The following is an 18831-nucleotide window of genomic DNA, read 5'->3' as shown; positions in this document are numbered from 1 at the left end:
AACACACAGCACACACACATGCACAGAGGCGTACACATACACACACACACACACACACACACACACACACACACAAAAAAAAAACACCGCCCGCCACCTCCAGATGGCTTTTATAGTTTCCTCCGTGAAAAAAAGTGTTGTTAGAAAACTTTGTTCCAATAACTGCAGAGTCATTATTCTGTCTTAAATGCGCTTGTGTGCACGTCATATTTATGTGTTTTCCTCAAGACCACGGCATCAAATCAGGGCAATAATGTCAGACAAATTGTGTAAGTAAATGTGAGCTGGGTTGTCCTAGAGGGGGGGGGCGGTTTCCCTCCCTGCATGCCAATAAGACAGCTCTGTGGTATCTAGCCGAATAGCAATTCATTGAAATGCAAGAAAAGGGGGAGAATGCTCAGTGCAAAGATGCTGACAGGACATAAAGCTGTGCCCATCCATCTCAGTTTGCCAAGTTTTTCCTCTCCCGGTGAGGTGAGCTCCTCCTTGTCCTCCCTTTCTGTGAGATATGCACCCGGGGACAGTCAGAGGACAGACGGCAGACAGGCAGCGCTACCTCCAGCAGCTAGCCCTTTCACGCTGGAGGCGGAGGCGAGGTTTTGATCACCTTCTCTGACCATGATGAAGTGTGACAATGGGTGTGAGTCTGAAACAAACTCAAAGTCGGCCATTCAATTCAATTATTCCCCCAAATAGAAAAAAGGAAATCATGTTGAGTCTTCTCTCTGTCTGTCTTCTAGTCTGGCTGAGCCTTGACCTCTGACACTGCTCTGGCTCCTTGTTTCCATCAGTGTTGTTGTTATTACTGCCAGCCTATCACAGTCCTCCCAGATCTCACAACTGCTAAATGAAGGGAAGGAAATAAAGCTTTAAATCACCAGACAGCTTATTGTTGATTGATTGATAGATGATTGGTGATTGCAGAGTTGTTGTTCCCAGCGAGGTGTGAACATTGTTCACAGCAGACTGGGTTGTGAATGTGATTTAGGTCGACTGGCTGCTTTTGTCCCAATGAGTTTTACGTGCGTTCGTCTCAATGGCTTCATTGTCTCTGTGTTATACTGTGTAATCACACAATGAATTTCTCCTGCCCCTTTAACTGACTCATCACTCATCATTGTAGAGATGCAGAATGCTTTTTAACAGTCGTGAGGACCTCTCTCTTTCTCGCATTCACTCTCTCTGTCTCTGTCTTTCTCTCTTTCCGTTCTCTCCTGCCTGCTCTTCCTCTTTGCAGTGTGGCCTTGACTACTTCTTCTGGGCCCCTGGGGCCTCTAGGCCCTCCAGCAGGGTTGGGCCTCAGTGTCCCTCCACCCTAGGGCTATCCCCCAGTCCAGCCTGCCTCGCTGTGATCCCCACTGAACCACTGTCTGTCTGCAGCCCCCTGATCCTCTCACATCACACCAGCCCTGAGCAGCTCTGAAGGCCAGGGCTGCCAGGCCTTTGGTTTAGCCTCACAATGAAAGAGGAAGCTTATTGACTCCATCTATCTTCCTCCTCATTCCCCAGCCTGCCTGGAATGAGCTCTGGGGCTCCTGTTAGCCTGTGGTGGGGTGTCTCTCCGTCTCTCTCTCCGTCTGTCTGTCTGTCTGTCTGTCAGGGGACATTATTCTCCTTCGGTCCCAGTTAAGGAGGTGTTTTTTGTCCCGAGCAGGTAAAACTCAGCTGACACCCGCAGATGGAGAAAGCAGCTTTGATCCTTCTGTCTGTCATGACGTTGTAGAACTGAGACAATCTGAGACGACAGGCCAGGACAGAGCACTTTATTCCACCGTAGGCACTGGTTGGACTTAAAACACTCTGGCTCCAGGAAAATGAATGCCAATCTGGGCTTTTACCTTCAACTTGGCCTGCGTGAGGAGAGAGGGGCCTAAACAATGCCCCTGAACTGGCCTCCTGTGTGTCTTATAGAATGAATGGGGAGTTTAATGTATTTTTTGGTAATGCAGTCCCTCTATTAAGACTCCATATCTAGGTGGCATTTAATCAAACTACCATTCGCTCCCATAAAATAATCAATTTTTACCTTATGGTTTCGCTTCCTTTCGACACCTACACCCAAGTCGACCTTCCTGATAATATTTAAGGGCTATAGTCCAGTCCAACCTCCAAGTCTTATCTCACTGTAATTACTGTAAAGTGATGTTTACATAAATAGAGCTGTGTTTTGCTTCTATAAACTGTATGTGTTGTGTGGTGTTCAGTGCAGAGCCCAGAAGTTGCACCTCTGTGGCCCCATTACTGCAGCTCTGCAGTCTGCTGACTTTCAATGATGTGACAGGTAGCCCAAAACACTCCATCCTCACCCCAGCAGAGAAGGAATGGGAGGAGGGGAATGAGAGGATAGGTAAACAGAGCCATTAGAGACAAATCTCTTTCTGAAGAAAACAAAATCACATCATCAAACAAGAGAAAAAGAAAAATATGATCCTGCAGCTCTTTGGGGCCCCAGCGCTGAAATGATAGCCGACTACGACATTTGTCTTTATCAGCCTGCCCTTAGGGATTGAGAAAATGGAGGGAGGGGTGAGAGAGAGGGAGAGAATGGAAAGCTGAGAGCACAGCATCTCTGCTCTGCTTCAAAGTGCCAGACACATTCATTACTTCTCTGTCTTATTATAGCTCTATGTGGACACTTCATGCACGAATCAGAGCGTACAGCGAGCAGAGTACGGTACTACCTAGCATTCATCTGTAATTTGGCCTTTGCATTTGGTATTAACATGGTTACAGTGGTCATCCTTTAAATGGCACAGAGCAAAGAGCTCTATAGAGAGACAGTGGAGCCCATCAGTCATGGTTGGAGATGGACTATCTAGGGTTTCTCCTTTCTCTATATAACATGTTGCTGTTGATATTGGTTTGGGCTGGAACAGAGGTCATTCGACGCCAATCTATAGTAATACATCCAGCAAAGACATGTACGTCACATTTCAATGATGATTATGGTCCGCCCCAAACATCCTTATATTAAACAATATCAGTCACTCTGAAAACCAATGATTTTTGATTGAATATAGCACCAGGATCGCATCATAAGCCCTCCTAAATATATGCCAAAATATATATAGTGTATATCCTATGATGCTTCATGGCATGTCATACAATAGCCATGTAATGGGGTTATCATAATTATGATTACGTAGTTACAGTGGGGGAAAAAAGTATTTAGTCAGCCACCAATTGTGCAAGTTCTCCCACTTAAAAAGATGAGAGAGGCCTGTAATTTTCATCATAGGTACACGTCAACTATGACAAACAAATTGAGAAAAAAATATCCAGAAAATCACATTGTAGGATTTTTAATGAATTTATTTGCAAATTATGGTGGAAGATAAGTATTTGGTCACCTACAAACAAGCAAGATTTCTTGCTCTCACAGACCTGTAACTTCTTCTTTAAGAGGCTCCTCTGTCCTCCACTCGTTACCTGTATTAATGGCACCTGTTTGAACTTGTTCTCAGTATAAAAGACACCTGTCCACAACCTCAAACAGTCACACTCCAAACTCCACTATGGCCAAGACCAAAGAGCTGTCAAAAGACACCAGAAACAAAATTGTAGACCTGCACCAGGCTGGGAAGACTGAATCTGCAATAGGTAAGCAGCTTGGTTTGAAGAAATCAACTGTGGGAGCAATTATTAGGAAATGGAAGACATACAAGACCACTGATAATCTCCCTCGATCTGGGGCTCCACGCCAGATCTCACCCTGTGGGGTCAAAATGATCACAAGAACGGTGAGCAAAAATCCCAGAACCACACGGGGGGACCTCAACTCGTCGTGTTTGGAGGACAAAGAATGCTGAGTTGCATCCAAAGAACACCATACCTACTGTGAAGCATGGGGGTGGAAACATCATGCTTTGGGGCTGTTTTTCTGCAAAGGGACCAGGACGACTGATCCGTGTAAAGGAAATAATGAATTGGGCCATGTATCGTGAGATTTTGAGTGAAAACCTCCTTCCATCAGCAAGTGCATTGAAGATGAAACGTGGCTGGGTCTTTCAGCATGACAATGATCCCAAACACACCGCCCGGGCAACGAAGGAGTGGCTTCGTAAGAAGCATTTCAAGGTCCTGGAGTGGCCTAGCCAGTCTCCAGATCTCAACCCCATAGAAAATCTTTGGAGGGAGTTGAAAGTCCGTGTTGCCCAGCGACAGCCCCAAAACATCACTGCTCTAGAGGAGATCTGGATGGAGGAATGGGCCAAAATACCAGCAACAGTGTGTGAAAACATTGTGAAGACTTACAGAAAACGTTTGACCTGTGTCATTGCCAACAAAGGGTATATAACAAAGTATTGAGAAACTTTTGTTATTGACCAAATACTTATTTTCCACCATAATTTGCAAATAAATTCATTAAAAATCCTACAATGTGATTTTCTGCATTTTTTTTTCTCATTTTGTCTGTCATAGTTGACGTGTACCTATGATGAAAATTACAGGCCTCTCTCATCTTTTTAAGTGGGAGAACTTGCACAATTGGTGGCTGACTAAATACTTTTTCCCCCCACTGTAAGTATAATCTTGCTTCCCATAATGTGTTCCAATAATCGAATACGTATGAAGGCTCTCATGGCCACATACTGTCAAAAAATGTTTTGATTCAAACACTTCATTTACTTGGCCAAATAAAGATAAACAAAAAGATAGGAGGTGAAACTCAGTGAAATGAACCTTCTCTGTCTTACTGAGAGAGTAAGCCACCCCAACTGCCCCCCTAGAGCTCTCCATTTCTCTGCATCCTGTCTCATCTACCATTATGACACATTCCTGGCCCTCCTCATCCACTGCAATGGACAGCACTCCCCCCCCCCTCTCTCTTTCTCTCTCTCTCTCTCTCTCTCTCTCTCAATAGGAAGGATGCTTCCTATTGACCTCCATCTTGGCTGTGCAATACTGTGTCTCTGTCCTCTACGTCTGTCCTGTGCCAAGTCCTTACAGATGCTTGGTCATTTCTCTATCCCAACACTAGTCAATTTCGAGACTTTACAATTATCTTCCCAGAGAGGGTTCTCTGAAGGAGGCCAGTTTGTATTATAGCCAGCCTTCAAGCTATTTAGTGTCTCGAGCTGTTTTTCCTTCTCTGCTTTATTCTGTTACATTGGAATGCCCTGGGGAAATTTGGGGATGTCTGCAATATCTTTGTCTTGCTGACCAGTTTTTTGTTGGTTTTATCTTGCCAAGATGCTGTCGCTCACTTTGATATTTCATTGTCTCTCTAGAGTGAATGATGTGCTAAGCTGGCTGATAGACAGTCATCCTCACAACCGTCAGAGAAATGCTCCACTTTGTTTTTTTAGCGTTGGCAGTGTGGCATCAGAATTATTGAATTATAACATCATATTTTATTTGTATTAATGATTAATAGGATAAAACCGAGTGATGTCATTGGGCATCATTACTCCAGATGACAGATAGTGAATGCAGCAGAAGGCATGAGGAAAACCTGGTGCCCACATCCTCTTTTGCAGTGCCAAGGCTGTTGGGTAGAGAGAGAGGAGGAGGTGGTCAAAAAAAGACAACACAAAGTACTCTAACTGCTGAGATATCTCTGCCATCTGGCCATGTTTTTACCACTCAACTGTTTGTTAAATGGATCTCGATGAATCACCACATCTTGTTCAACTAAATATAGAAAATGTTCCCTAACATCTAGATGATTTCGCCTTTTGAGTGTGCTCTGAAAGACGTACCGGCATGATATGATGATGAAAATCTGTAATACGGTGACAATAATGATGTGGTTAGGGCACATATGATGGTGATGGTTATGGGAATGGTGATAGGCAGCCATAGCAGTGGTGAAGATGATGATGATGGTAGTCATGGTGATGACCATGTTGAGTGCCTTCCTCTCTACTAACTGTATATGTCTCTTTTTCTCTCTCTCCCTCTCCCAGGTCAGAACATGGTGTTTCCCCCGGTGGCTCTGTGGGTGACGGTGGGCCTGGCTGTGTGTCTGCTGGGTCTGCTCATCGCCCTGGCTGCAGTCTGCCGTAGGAAGATCAAGGAGAGCTGTGAGGAGGACAGAGCAGGTACCTGTCTGTCTGTCTGTCTGTATGTCTCTGTCTGTCTGAACAACTGTGAGGAGGCTAGAGAAGCCCACTCAACTCTGCAGTCTGTCTCAACAGCACCGCTCTGTTGTCTTTCTGAACAACACTTTTCACAGGAACACACTGAGCCTTTCCATAGACACATGCAGAGACTACACTTGAACACACATTTCGATGGAGGTAGTTGGGCACCTCTTAAAAAAACAACTTCCAAGGTTAAAGAAGGGTGTGATTGGGTGCTTTCTTTCGTCTTTGCATAAGCATAACAGTATAAAGGTTAGAGAAAAAGTGAATAGAGCCAGAAGTGATGAAAGTGAGAGAGAAACATTGATGACATAATACCCCTAGACATTAAAAGATAGATTATCATAGAGGTGTTTTTTATTGTTCTATTGTGTGTAGAGTTGATGAGGTGAATAATGTATAGACCCATCCTGCTTTCAGACCCCTCTGAGGACAAAATACAGAATGACTGAACCAATGATTTTCCCAAACCCTCAGAGAGCACACCTGCAAATGACCTGTATAATAGTGAAACTGGCGTCCAGATCATGTGGAAGACACAGCGGGAGGAGAGTGGTGGTTACCAGTGATGACATGTTAACATGAGGTGCCAGTGTCTTGGACAGCTGGTTCAGAATCTTAACACCCAGACAGTGTTTGTATGTATATAAGATTATCTGCTGCTGTGGAGGGATGCTGCGATCCCATCTGTCTGCAGGAAGTTCATTAAGAAGAGTCTGAATAGCTGGGGACGGCCTGCAGGCAGAGTAGGGACTGACTGAAAGAAATAAAGTTTTGAGCCGAGATGGAGGGTAGGGAGCCGGTGGCCTGGCTGTAATGAGATGTGTTCCGAGTGGAGGAGACATTTAAATAAAGGTCAGCCACTGTACTGGTCCCTGGGGTTTAAAAATACATCTGGAACTGACACACACTCACAGGCAAGAATAATTATAGCTCGATGGAACATATGAAATGAAACGGAAAGAGAGAGCGGCAGAGAGTAATAGAATACATTCCCAGTGTTTCCCATATATTCATTTCGTAGCCGCTACTGCAAAACATAAAACATGCAAAACAATTATAATATATTTATTTTCTGCTGAGACGCGCTTTTTAATAGTAATATATTTTGTACATTTCTGCCGAGACCCCCACCCCCACCCCCACCGCTGCTGAAAAGAATCCTAGGGGAAACACTGATTCCATACCATGAGCAAAAGGTCTTGTGTTCTCCAGTAACCAGGAGGAGCAGGTTACTCCTCTAGTAGTAGTAGAGACAGAGGTTTTATTAACTGGCGGTGCACCACTCAGCTAAATGAGAGGTTAAGACTCATTCTGTTCCCTGTCTGTGAATGTTTCCAAGTCCTTCATGTTCCCTGTTTGCGGAGTTGAAGAGTAACATACACTGACTTCTTCACGTAGCACGCAGACTCGCACACCCAGATAAATTGATACAGTATGAAAACAGATGTGGAGATGTGTTAAAGTGCACATTCACAGCTGTTGGAACTGCAGGAAGCAGAAAGTGCAACCTAATTGAGGCTGTCTTATCTTTTAATGGTGTTCTTGGGTTTGGCCAGATTGAAGTTGACGCTCTCCTCTGAGACTCTGGGTAGTGAGGGGAGAGAGGTCAAAACTAGTCCAAAACAGAATAAGTCATTTTTCTTCCCTGTCATAATGTATATGGAGCAGTGGATGTGTATCCTAACTGGGCAGAGCAGCACGTGGGATTGGAGTCTGGGAGATGAAAGCTCAATTTATACTAGTATTTGTTGCAGTACACATCTTCATTCCTTCCTTCCGTCCTTCCTTCCTTCCTTTTTTCTTGCATAGTGAATATATATACCATACTGTCCAACATATGCTCTAAATGAACTTTCATGGACCAGTGACCATATTCCTAAAGCTACTTTTACATTTAAATGAGCGTGTGATTTAATCAGACGTACCCTTGGAGTGTGTATCTGTAGGTGACATGGGACGGATGGCCCTCTGTGATAGATGAAGGTCATTGGGGAGATATTGGTGATTTAGATCATAACACTCCCCTGGATACAGGGAATATCTGTCCTCTGTGACCTTCTTTCCTCCAGGTACTTCATCCAGCTGCTGCACTACCTTGTTTTTCTCCCTGCATGCATATGGGATGTAACTCATCACTTAAATAACCTTATTATATTGGATCTAAACTCAGAGTTTTATGATGGCCGCTTCCCCTTGCCAGAGCAGATTTCACTCACACTCTGTGGATGGCAGCCACCATTTTGACTTTGACATAGAGGCGTCTCTAAAAGGCCTGGTTCACCCTGGTACTGTAGAAGTGTCCCCGGAGGCTGTTCTTCCCATAGTGTCAGAGGTTGTTCCGTCAGGACAGGAAGTGTTGGCTGTTAACTGAGGAGAGGCGGCTCAAGGTCTCTCACAGAACATTTACACTCCACATTCATTATTGATATTTTCTAACCAACTTTTAGAGCTAGAGAAATTGGTGGGTATGCCATGTGAAGAAAGGGGGAAAACAACTCACTTGAAAGCTGGAGATTTGAATGAATCACTGAGAAATTATAACCTGTGGGCATACGCATACTGTGTGAGGGTGGTGTTTTCAAAATGCGAATACAAAATAGACTCGAAGGATTGTGGAACGGAAATGGAATAGGGCAATGTATGAAGGACTGTGGACATTACAGTAGAAGGAGCATATATATTTTAAATGAAACATGGCAATCGTTTTACTGCTGCAATTATGGGGATTTTGTGATTTAGTGAGGATTTTCTCTCTCTGTCAGTCTTGTAAATTGAAGCAGACATACAAAAAAACTCAGAGACAATATTGTTGCCTTGACGTTTAATTTGGTCCAATTATCAGTTTAATCTGTGTGTGCAGTAAGTGTCTGACACTAAATGTAGACTCTCTCTCAAACACAATGGAGCTGAGGATGGTGTCATACAATTCAAATCAGCCATCCTCTGGTTCCTCTGTTCCTGGTCTATTTTTGGAGTGTGCGTGCATGTGTGTTTGTGCCTGTGTGTGTTTGTGCCTGTGTGTACATGTGTATGTGCGTGTGAGCACATTTGTGTCTGCGTCCGTGTGCGCCCATCACTGTGGTTTCTGTCAGCCTGGCCCAGTTGACAGTATGTTTCCAGAGAGGAGAGCCAGTGGCCATAGCTTAATGTGATTACTGTCTTTGTGAGTGGGCCAGGCCAGGGGGGGCAGCTGTGTTGCAGTGCCCCATGCAGCCTCAGCCTACGACTGAGCCATGAAGGATGAGCACGCCATAGGTTTAAATGAGCTGCTGCCTTATGAAAGCCAGAGGAACAGTGCACTGCGTGCGTGCGCGTGCGTGCCTGCGTGTTTTCCCAGTGTGTGTCTGTGTGTTTAATGGTCTGATGGCTTCTCTTCTCTCTCCACAGCCAAGGAGCTGGAAGAAGCCAAAGAACTGGAGGAAGAGGAGCAGTCTAAGACAGGTCAGCCAAGGCACATCTGGAACAACCATCACCACATTTTTACACCATGCACATACAGGCTAATTACTTCTCAATGCATATCCCATTCTAATTGAAATTGAAAATGAAATTGAAGAGAATTTACATATAATTTATTTTTGCTTCTTCCGGTGCTATGTCTAAATGGAATGCTAATGTTTGGGCACCGAGCACGTTTTTCAGCACAGTAGTGAGATAATATTTAATATTGTGTCCTGAATTAATTTTGTAATTAGCAAGCAGAGCAAGTTCTGTGCTCTGAGTCAAGACCATAGTGGATACCAGGCACAGGCCTGAACGACTCTCCCTCCAGCGTTAATGTCATTAAAGTTATTCATTTGACTCCTTCTTTAGTGTGATTGAATTATTTAGCCTCCCTGTGAACGGCACAGTTAATACTATGTGATTTTAATAAGCAGAGAGGTGAAGGAAGGTCTCTGGGCAGAGTGGAGGGAGACAATGTCTCCTTTTCCTAATGCATGTCTCATGAATGTTTCAAAGTGAGCTCTGCAGCCAGTGGCAGGGTCAACCCATAGTGGTCCCCATACCTACAGGTGCAGTACTGGCTAGGAGGAGAAAGTGCTCCAAGAACCTCCACCTCAACCCTCTGTTCTCTCCTGACTCTTCAACAACCCCCTCACCTCTCTCTTCTCCTCGTAAGCCACACCTGTGCGGGTGTGCGGACGGTGGTGCGCATGCGTGCGGTGGTGGGCGTGAGCTGAAGAGGGGCTCAGCGTCTCATTCTTCTGCCGTCTGAGATACCTCTTTAAAACACTCCAGACAGAGGCTTTGTTTTGCCATCTGGCTCCAATTGCGCTGACAAAGGGAGAGGTTCCTGTGTGAGACAAAGGAGCTGAAATGAAGCCCACTTTAATAAATGCAGGATGATGGGGGAGCTGCGTTTGTGTGTTATCTTAATGAGCTGTCCGGAGGAGAGCGCACCTCCCTTTTCAAAGCCTGATTGGAACAATAACCAGTGATAACTGGGAGCCTGGGCTCATCCTGGGCTTCTGCGTTTGGAAGGGGAGGTGTTCCCCTCACTAGCTTTACAGCAGCTAGCTAGCAGTGTACCACTTTACAAACAAGATGCCTGGCCTGAAATCCTTGATGTGCTTGCAGCTGGAAGAGCCAACAACACCCATTCCCCCTCCTTCCCTTCCACACACACATACAGTACACACACACACACACACACACACACACACTCCCCACTCCCCAACCCTCACCTCCTTTCTGAAATGAGTTTTGTAATCTGAGCGTGATGCGCAGTTTAGAGTTAGCTGCAGTAATCCCAGAGCAGCACACTGTTCAGAGTGGGCTGCAATCTCTCTCTGTGCCCCACTAGCCCCTGTCTGTCTCTGCTCTCTGCATCCTGGGCTCTGTGGAGTTAGCCTAGGCCCTAGCAACAGGGCACTGGCAGAGTGTGCATCGTCATGACCCAGTTCTTTCATGAAGGAAACATCATCAGAAAGAGCAATTTGAGCACCCTCCGAAAGAGGCAGAGAGATGTGAAAATGGTCTCCGGTTTGTGAGGTGAATTAACCCTCCTACCTGGCTTGCAGAGACAAGGTGCCGTCAAGGTTGAAGACAAGCTAATGTCATGCTCCATAATGCTGATACCATTGAGTGAATCCACGTCACCCATCCTCCAAGGCAACAGCTGAAAGATGGATAACAGTCGCTGGAATCGCATTAGAGCATGAGGTGCAATAGCTCATCAACCTAAACATATTGATGATTTTAATACACTGCACAGGAAATGGCTAGGGCAGCTGCCTCAGACTCAGTCACATCAGAGGTGGTGTATTCCCATAGCAGTGTTTCTAATAGCCTCCACAATTCAGTGGGATAGCTGTTTCATCTCTTCAGCCATGACAACCCTGAAAAGTAAAGTTCAACGGCCACATTACGAAAAGGAAAAGGCATGACCATGTGACTTCTAGAGAAACTCTCACATCTCCATCTCTTACATGTTAGGCTTACATCTCCCTCCCTTTCCTCAGGGAACCAAGATTACACATTGCACATTGTTTTGTGTCCTTTCATGAAATAGTCATATTCCCATGACCACGGGTATTATGAGAACGACAAAGTCATGAAAAATGTATCAACCCTGGAGTCCTGCTGCAATCCTCACTGATCTACTCAGTAATACTGATGAGGAGAAGGTGAGAGGAGTCTAGAGGAGAGCCAGCCCCAGCATCTCTCCCTAGCCCCAGCCTCTCTCCCCAGCCCCAGCCTCTCTCCCCAGCCCCCACTTCTCTCCCCAGCCCCAGCATCTCTCCCAAGCCCCAGCCTCTCTCCCCAGCCCCAGCCTCTCTCCCCAGCCCCCACTTCTCTCCCCAGCCCCAGCCTCTCTCCCCAGCCCCAGCCTCTCTCCCCAGCCCCAGCCTCTCTCCCCAGCCCCAGCCTCTCTCCCCAGCCCCCGCTTCTCTCCCCAGCCCCCGCCTCTCTCCCAAGCCCCAGCATCTCTCCCTAGCCCCAGCATCTCTCCTCAGCCCCCGCCTCTCTCCCCAGCCCCAGCCTCTCTCCCCAGCCCCAGCCTCTCTCCCCAGCCCCAGCCTCTCTCCCCAGCCCCAGCCTCTCTCCCCAGCCCCAGCCTCTCTCCCCAGCCCCAGCCTCTCTCCCCAGCCCCAGCCACTCTCCCCAGCCCCCGCTTCTCTCCCCAGCCCCAGCCTCTCTCCCCAGCCCCAGCCTCTCTCCCCAGCCTCAGCCTCTCTCCCCAGCCTCAGCATCTCTTTTTCCCAGCCCCATGCTCTCTCCCCAGCCACAGTCAAACCCAACAGGCCTCTCTTTACACAGCCACTGCAGTCAGTATAGTCTGTGGTGCTCCAATTCTCATGTGCTGTCCCAGTGGTCACATATTACTGCCTAAAGATATGTAAATACAGTCGTTATGATTCCTTCATTAGTGGATGTGGGCCACAGAAGAACTTCAGGGGAGCTAATTAACAAACGTCCCTGTGCTCTATGGCTAAGAGTTCCTCTGCATAACTTGTGTGCTTCTGCTTGTGTTGCTCGCTAGTATAGTGCAGTACACTCCTTCCTCTAGAGCAGGGGTGTCAAACGTCCGGCCCGCGGGCCGGATCAGGCCCGCAAACGGGTTTAATCCGGCCCGCGAGATGATTTTGTAAAGTATAAAAATGAGCTGCAATTTTTCAATAAAAGAAACTGCTGTTCCAATTGTGTCCACTGGATGGCGCAATAGCAATTGTGTTAAGCAAGCAAACTGTTTATACCAGGGCAGAGCAAATAGGTCAAGCAAGTGCAGCCAGTCCGGATAAGCTACTTTGTTTTGCCCGCGATATTTATTACGGCTTCTACTTTTAACATTATGTGCTTTGGCACCCTCATTGCCCCAATATGTCTCTGTCAAAAAAGAGAAAAGTGGACGCAGAGTGCAGAGTGTTCCAAGAAAAATTGTCATCCTTCTATTTATTCACGGAATTGAATGGGAAAGCTGTATGTTTGGTGTGTTCACAGCATGTTGCAGTGCTGAAAGAATATAACCTTCGTCGCCACTGTGAGTCTTCATGCCGACAAATATGACAACTTTCAAGGACAGCGGAGAAGAGAGAAGGTGAATGAACTGTTGGTGGGTCTGAAGAAACAGCAGTCTGTGTTTACTCACAGCCGAGACATCAGTGACGCTGCAGTGAAAGCTAGCTACCTCATTGCTAATGAAATCGCAGTGGCTTCAAAACCATTTAGTGAGGGTGAATTTGTAAAAACATGCATGATGAAGGCAGCAGAGATTGTGTGCCCTGAAAAGCACCAGGCTTTTGCAAATATCAGCCTGACAAGAAACACAGTTGCAGACAGGATTTCCGATCTTTCAGTGGATTTGGACAGCCAGTTGAAGCAAAAAGTAAAGTCATTTATTGCGTTTTCGGTTGCAATTGATGAAATCACGGACATTACAGATGTTGCACAACTGGCCATTTTCATCCGCGGAGTTGATGACACATTGACCGTCACCGAGGAGTTCGTGGAGTTGGTGCCGATGACAGATACAATGACAGCAGCTGATATTTTCACCGCACTCGTCGGCGCGCTGGACAGGGTGGGAGTGGACTGGTCCCGCGCTGTCAGCCTGGCTACAGATGGTGCACCCTCAATTATCGGGAAAAAAGCAGGCGTTGTGACAAAGTTCAGAGAGAAAGTGCAATCTGCAAATGGAGGATGTGATTTTTGGACATTTCACTGTATTTTGCACCAGGAGGCTTTGTGTTGCAAGTCATTAAAGATGGATAACGTCATGAATAAAACAAAGCTGCGCTCAAGGCTCACGCACAAGCACTTGAATCACATCCTGAAGTTGGCTGCCACTCAGGATGTGACGCCTGATATTGATGCGCTGGTGAAAGCTAAAAGATGCCAGGTATCAGGAGTCAAATAAACTATGCAACCCCACTTAAAGTGCTGCATGAGACACCCTGATATAGTTCTGTGATCTGTGATATACTTCTGTGAATCACTGAGGCATTGTGTGTTTGTGTGTTGTTTGTCCTCAGAATTTCAAATAACTTGAGGTGTTTAATGATTAATAGTGATGTTGTGCTTTTGGACACACTGTCCTCAGGCTCCAGCTTTATGTTTATATGTTTTTATGTTGATGTGCTATTGTTTTTAATTGATTTTATTTTATTTGTATATTTAACCTATTCTTGACTCTGTGGTTCTTGCACTTGTTTGGGGAACAGGATTTCATTATTTGTATCAACATTTCTGCCTGAGAAATGACACCCGGATATAGTTCTGTGATCTGTGAAACAGTTATGTGAATCACTGAGGCATTGTGTGTTTGTGTGCTCTTTTTCTTTAGAATTTTCAAATAAACTTCAGGTGTTTTATGATTAATAGTGATGTTGTGCTTGTACTATTTTGGACACACTGTCCTCAGGCTCCAGCTTTATGTTTTATGTTGATAGTATTAAAACAAAGAAAACAATCTGAAGTTGTTGTTTTTAAGTTATATATACCATGATTTTACCGGTCCGGCCCACTTGGGAATAGATTTTCCTCCATGTGGCCCCTGAGCTAAAATGAGTTTGACACCCCTGCTCTAGAGGGTGTTTACTTCACCACTATCAACCTGCATCCTGGGAATTTAGTTTTGCTGTCAAAAGCCAATTGCATCGCAATGAGGACTGTAATATTCAGGCATGTTCAAGTTCTGTTCTACTTTCATGCATAATTTGTGGGTGGGACCTTTCCTATAATCAAAACACATGAGAAGACCAGCACCTGACTCTGCTAATTGTGTCCCTACAGTGTTGGATTTTTCATTGGCTTTTCATATATTACCGTACTACTGGGCCAGATATTGTTAGGTAGTGTGTTGCTAGAAGATTTCCCTCTCTCCTCTTTGAACTATAAATAGTGTGTGCTTTGCATACTGAGCAGGGTTTAGCTTCTTCTCAAGGGTTATCTGTTGGTCCGGGAAGAGAAGGCCAGCAGATCATAGTCACACTATGAGAGAGATAGTGGAGGGATAGCTGCTCCTAAATCATGTGGAATAATGGAATAATAACTGTCAGACCTAATGAAAGCAGTCAGCAGCATTCTGCATCACAACAACATGGAGGCCCATTCAGGGCACGTAGCCATGATTAGAATATTAGATAAAGTAATTGCATAGAGGGTGCTAGATCAGCTGTGTCTTTGGGAGAAGAGGAGAGAGGTATACAGTACACCCAGGGACAGAGCTCTCCATTAGTAGAGCAGGGTTTAGGGGACAGCAACAAGCATCCCCAGGATGAATTCCTGTACACAGAAGTCATTTGTCCCCCCCTTCCCTGTCATGTGACCCGTGCCCCTGCAGCCCAGTGAAGCCTCCATGGGGGGAGGTGACGTGTCGTCAATCCATCTCACTCCCCTGATCTGCCTCCCCTTAGTGTTCCAGGGCGCGCCACGCGTCGGTTCCACATGAGCACTCCGCTGCAGTGGCTAATTAAATAAAGCACTGTGCCCTCTGCTTCCTGTTAGCCTGGGCAAGGTTGGTGCACACACGGAGAGGAGAGGAGAGGAGAGGGAGGGGGGGGTTAAAGAGAGAGACAACAGTTAGATTGTAATCCCGTCTCATTCGTTAATTACGGAGAGTCATCATAAGGTTGGGTAAATACTGTAAACTAATGTGAGAGCCTCCAGAGTGGTCTGATGTTTTGGACCTATAACCCCACAGATAGAGCTGTGGCGTTCATGAAATTTTGTCCGCCGGTGATTGTCATGCAAAAGACTGCTGGTCTCACGGTAATTGACCGCTAATTAACATAAACACATTTAGCATCTCCAGGCCTCCATACATACAAGCCTCTGATGCGTGCTTTTGGAACATCTACATGAATAAACATTATGATATGATGACATTTTATTTCAGAAGAACAGAATATGAGTTGGCCTACTGTATGCGCCATGTCATAGGCTGTAAGCTTGTTCATTTAGCAGACAAGAAATGCTTATAAGTCCTGTGTCATTATTTTATATTATATGATATTATAGTAAGAATAATATAATTTAACTTGGATGAATAAAATAGAAAGGATATTTTTCCCTTTCCGAAGCAAGTGCGCGTATGAAGTGGATATGTTGAGCGTAAAAGTGATTTGAAACAGGTTCTATACACTAGATTTAGAGTTATTTGGCAATTTTAGTTGTGAATGATACAAACCTTAGAATGTCTTAGAAATCAAAACAAATATGGGCTGCATTATGCGACTGTAGGCTATTGATGATTTGAGAAAGTAGCAAAAAAAAGCCTCAGGCTGCACATGCTGTTCACTATTCTCAATTTATTCCTATCTTTACTAATATGTAAAATTAGTTTTGATTTAGAATGGCCCATTATCAAATGGGCAGGAACAGGGGAAGGGGAATAAAGACATGTCATCCATATGCACCATATGCACTCGCTGGATAGTTTTTCAGGCTACTCCATGTATCAACCACTGTTTGAGGAGCATGCATTCAAAATCAAACACAAATTCACTATAATTGTAGGCTTAGCCGCCCTGCACAATCAATTAACCAACAGCATCGCCTAGGCCTATACGTTCTTTCCCAGACTCATGGATAGAAAGTTTGGAGCGTAGCATAAGGTAATTAGTCCATCCAGTATGCATAATAATACAGTCCACACACGATGGCGATTACTATCATTTGTTTAAGTTTGGAGTACCAAAGACATTTTAAATCAGTTTTTTACCATGCGTAATATGCGGTAGGCTATGTATTGTAAAACGGCACAATCATTCTTTTAATTCCGTTTTTTTTTGTGTGGGGGCAGGGGGGGGGGGGGGGGGTGGGGGGTGGATTGGGCTCACAGGTCTATGCGTATACATAAACTCTAATATGCATATGCATATTGGTGTTTTGAATTAATCATCATCTTAGAAAGCTCTGCCCATTTAATTGTGTTATGCTTTGAAACAACATCCACAATGACCATGTTTTCCACTCAGTTTCAACCTGTAGCTCAGTTGGTAGAGCATGGCGCTTGCAATGCCAGGGTTGTGGGTTCGTTTCCCACGGGGGGCCAGTATGAAAATGTATGCACTCACTAACTGTAAGTCGCTCTGGATAAGAGCGTCTGCTAAATGACTAAAAATGTAAAATGTAAATGTTGAACTTCTTTCTTGAAATTGATCAATCACAGTTAGGTGAGTTTTAAAAGCACATACTGTTTTGATGATGTGTTAGATGTGATTATCTATTGCATTTGCATTGATGTCAGAGTGGTTAGAGGGACAATAGAGCCCTGAGTACCAGGACATTATCGACCTGATGGTCGTTAGCGAGTTGTGTACTACCAACGCATGTCCAGAGTGCATAAGAGGAGATTACTGTGACTCAACAGTCACATGGAATTTTACTGTGGTCATGACTCATGACTGCTGGTGTGGCGGTAATACAGTCACCGCAACAGCCCTACCCACAGATTACAAAGATGGTATGAAGGCTGGCTACATACATGTTCACATCCCATGCTACTGGGAAAAACTTTCAGCTGCAAATTATTCAACAGTTCTACTGAACAATGTTGTATTGTTCTATCATCGTATTTGTCTTTTTAGTTATTTTTTAAAAGTTATTTTTATTTATAAAAAAAATTTTTTGGGGGGGGTAGATCAGCTTTAATATTGCAGATAGATTGTAACTTTTTTCTCGCAAATATATATATATATATATATATATATATATATATATATATATATATATATATATACACACACTACCGTTGAAAGTTTGGGGTCACTTAGAAATGTCCTTGTTTTCAAAAGAAAAGCAATTTTTTTGTCCATTAAAATAACATGAAATTAATCAGAAATACAGTGTGGACATTGTTAATGTTGTAAATGTCTACTGTAACTGGAAACGGCTGATTTTTTATGGAATATCTACAGAGGCCCATTATCAGCAACCATCAGTCCTGTGTTCCAATGGCACGTTGTGTTTGCTAATCCAAGTTTATCATTTTAAAAGGCTAATTGATCATTAGAAAACCCTTTTGCAATTATGTTAGCACAGCTGAAAACTGTTGTGCTGATTAAAGAAGCAATAAAACTGGCCTTCTTGAGACTAATTGAGTATCTGGAGCATCAGCAATTCTGGGTTCGATTACAGGCTCAAAATGGCCAGAAACAAAGAACTTTCTTCTGAAACTCGTCAGTCTATTCTTGTTCTGAGAAATGAAGGCTATTCCATGCGAGAAATTGCCAAGAAACTGAAGATCTCGTACAATGCTGTGTACTACTCCCTTCACAGAACAGCGCAAACTGGCTCTAACCAGAATAGAAAGAGGAGTGGGAGGCCCTGGTGCACAACTGAGCAAGAGGACAAATACATTAGAGTGTCTAGTTTGAGAAACAGGCGCCTCACAGGTCCTCAAATGGCAGCTTCATTAAATAGTACCCGCAAAACACCAGTCTCAACGTCAACAGTGAAGAGGCGACGCCGGGATGCTGACCTTCTAGGCATTGCAAAGAAAAAGCCATATCTCAGACTGCCCATCTTAATCTTTTCTTTTTATTGGCCAGTCTGAGATATGGCTTTTTCTTTGCAACTCTGCCTAGAAGGTCAGCATCCCGGAGTCGCCTCTTCACTGTTGACGTTGAGACTGGTGTTTTGCGGGTACTATTTAATGAAGCTGCCAGTTGAGGACCTGTGAGGCGCCTGTTTCTCAAACTAGACACTCTAATGTATTTGTCCTCTTTCTATATTTCCCTTTATTACTTTCCAACCCCACGACCCCTTCCCTAATTGGAGTAAACTAGTGAACAATAAC

The 18831-nt window shown here is 44.7% G+C and overlaps 1 protein-coding gene across 1 annotated transcript in view; it reads left to right on the top strand.

Annotated features, from left to right (window-relative positions):
• Positions 1-18831, top strand: part of LOC311127942 (CD276 antigen-like) — a 69877-nt gene that overhangs the window by 40516 nt on the left and 10530 nt on the right. Inside the window, exons 5-6 of the mRNA XM_084159842.1 lie at positions 5910-6044; positions 9477-9530. Of these exons, the coding sequence (XP_084015968.1) occupies positions 5910-6044; positions 9477-9530 (189 nt within the window). The remainder of the gene's footprint in view (positions 1-5909; positions 6045-9476; positions 9531-18831) is intronic.

This window comes from Coregonus lavaretus (assembly GCF_964263955.1).
Source record: "Coregonus lavaretus genome assembly, chromosome: 4".
Taxonomy (NCBI): domain Eukaryota; kingdom Metazoa; phylum Chordata; class Actinopteri; order Salmoniformes; family Salmonidae; genus Coregonus; species Coregonus lavaretus.
This window is presented reverse-complemented; position numbering and strand designations above follow the sequence as displayed.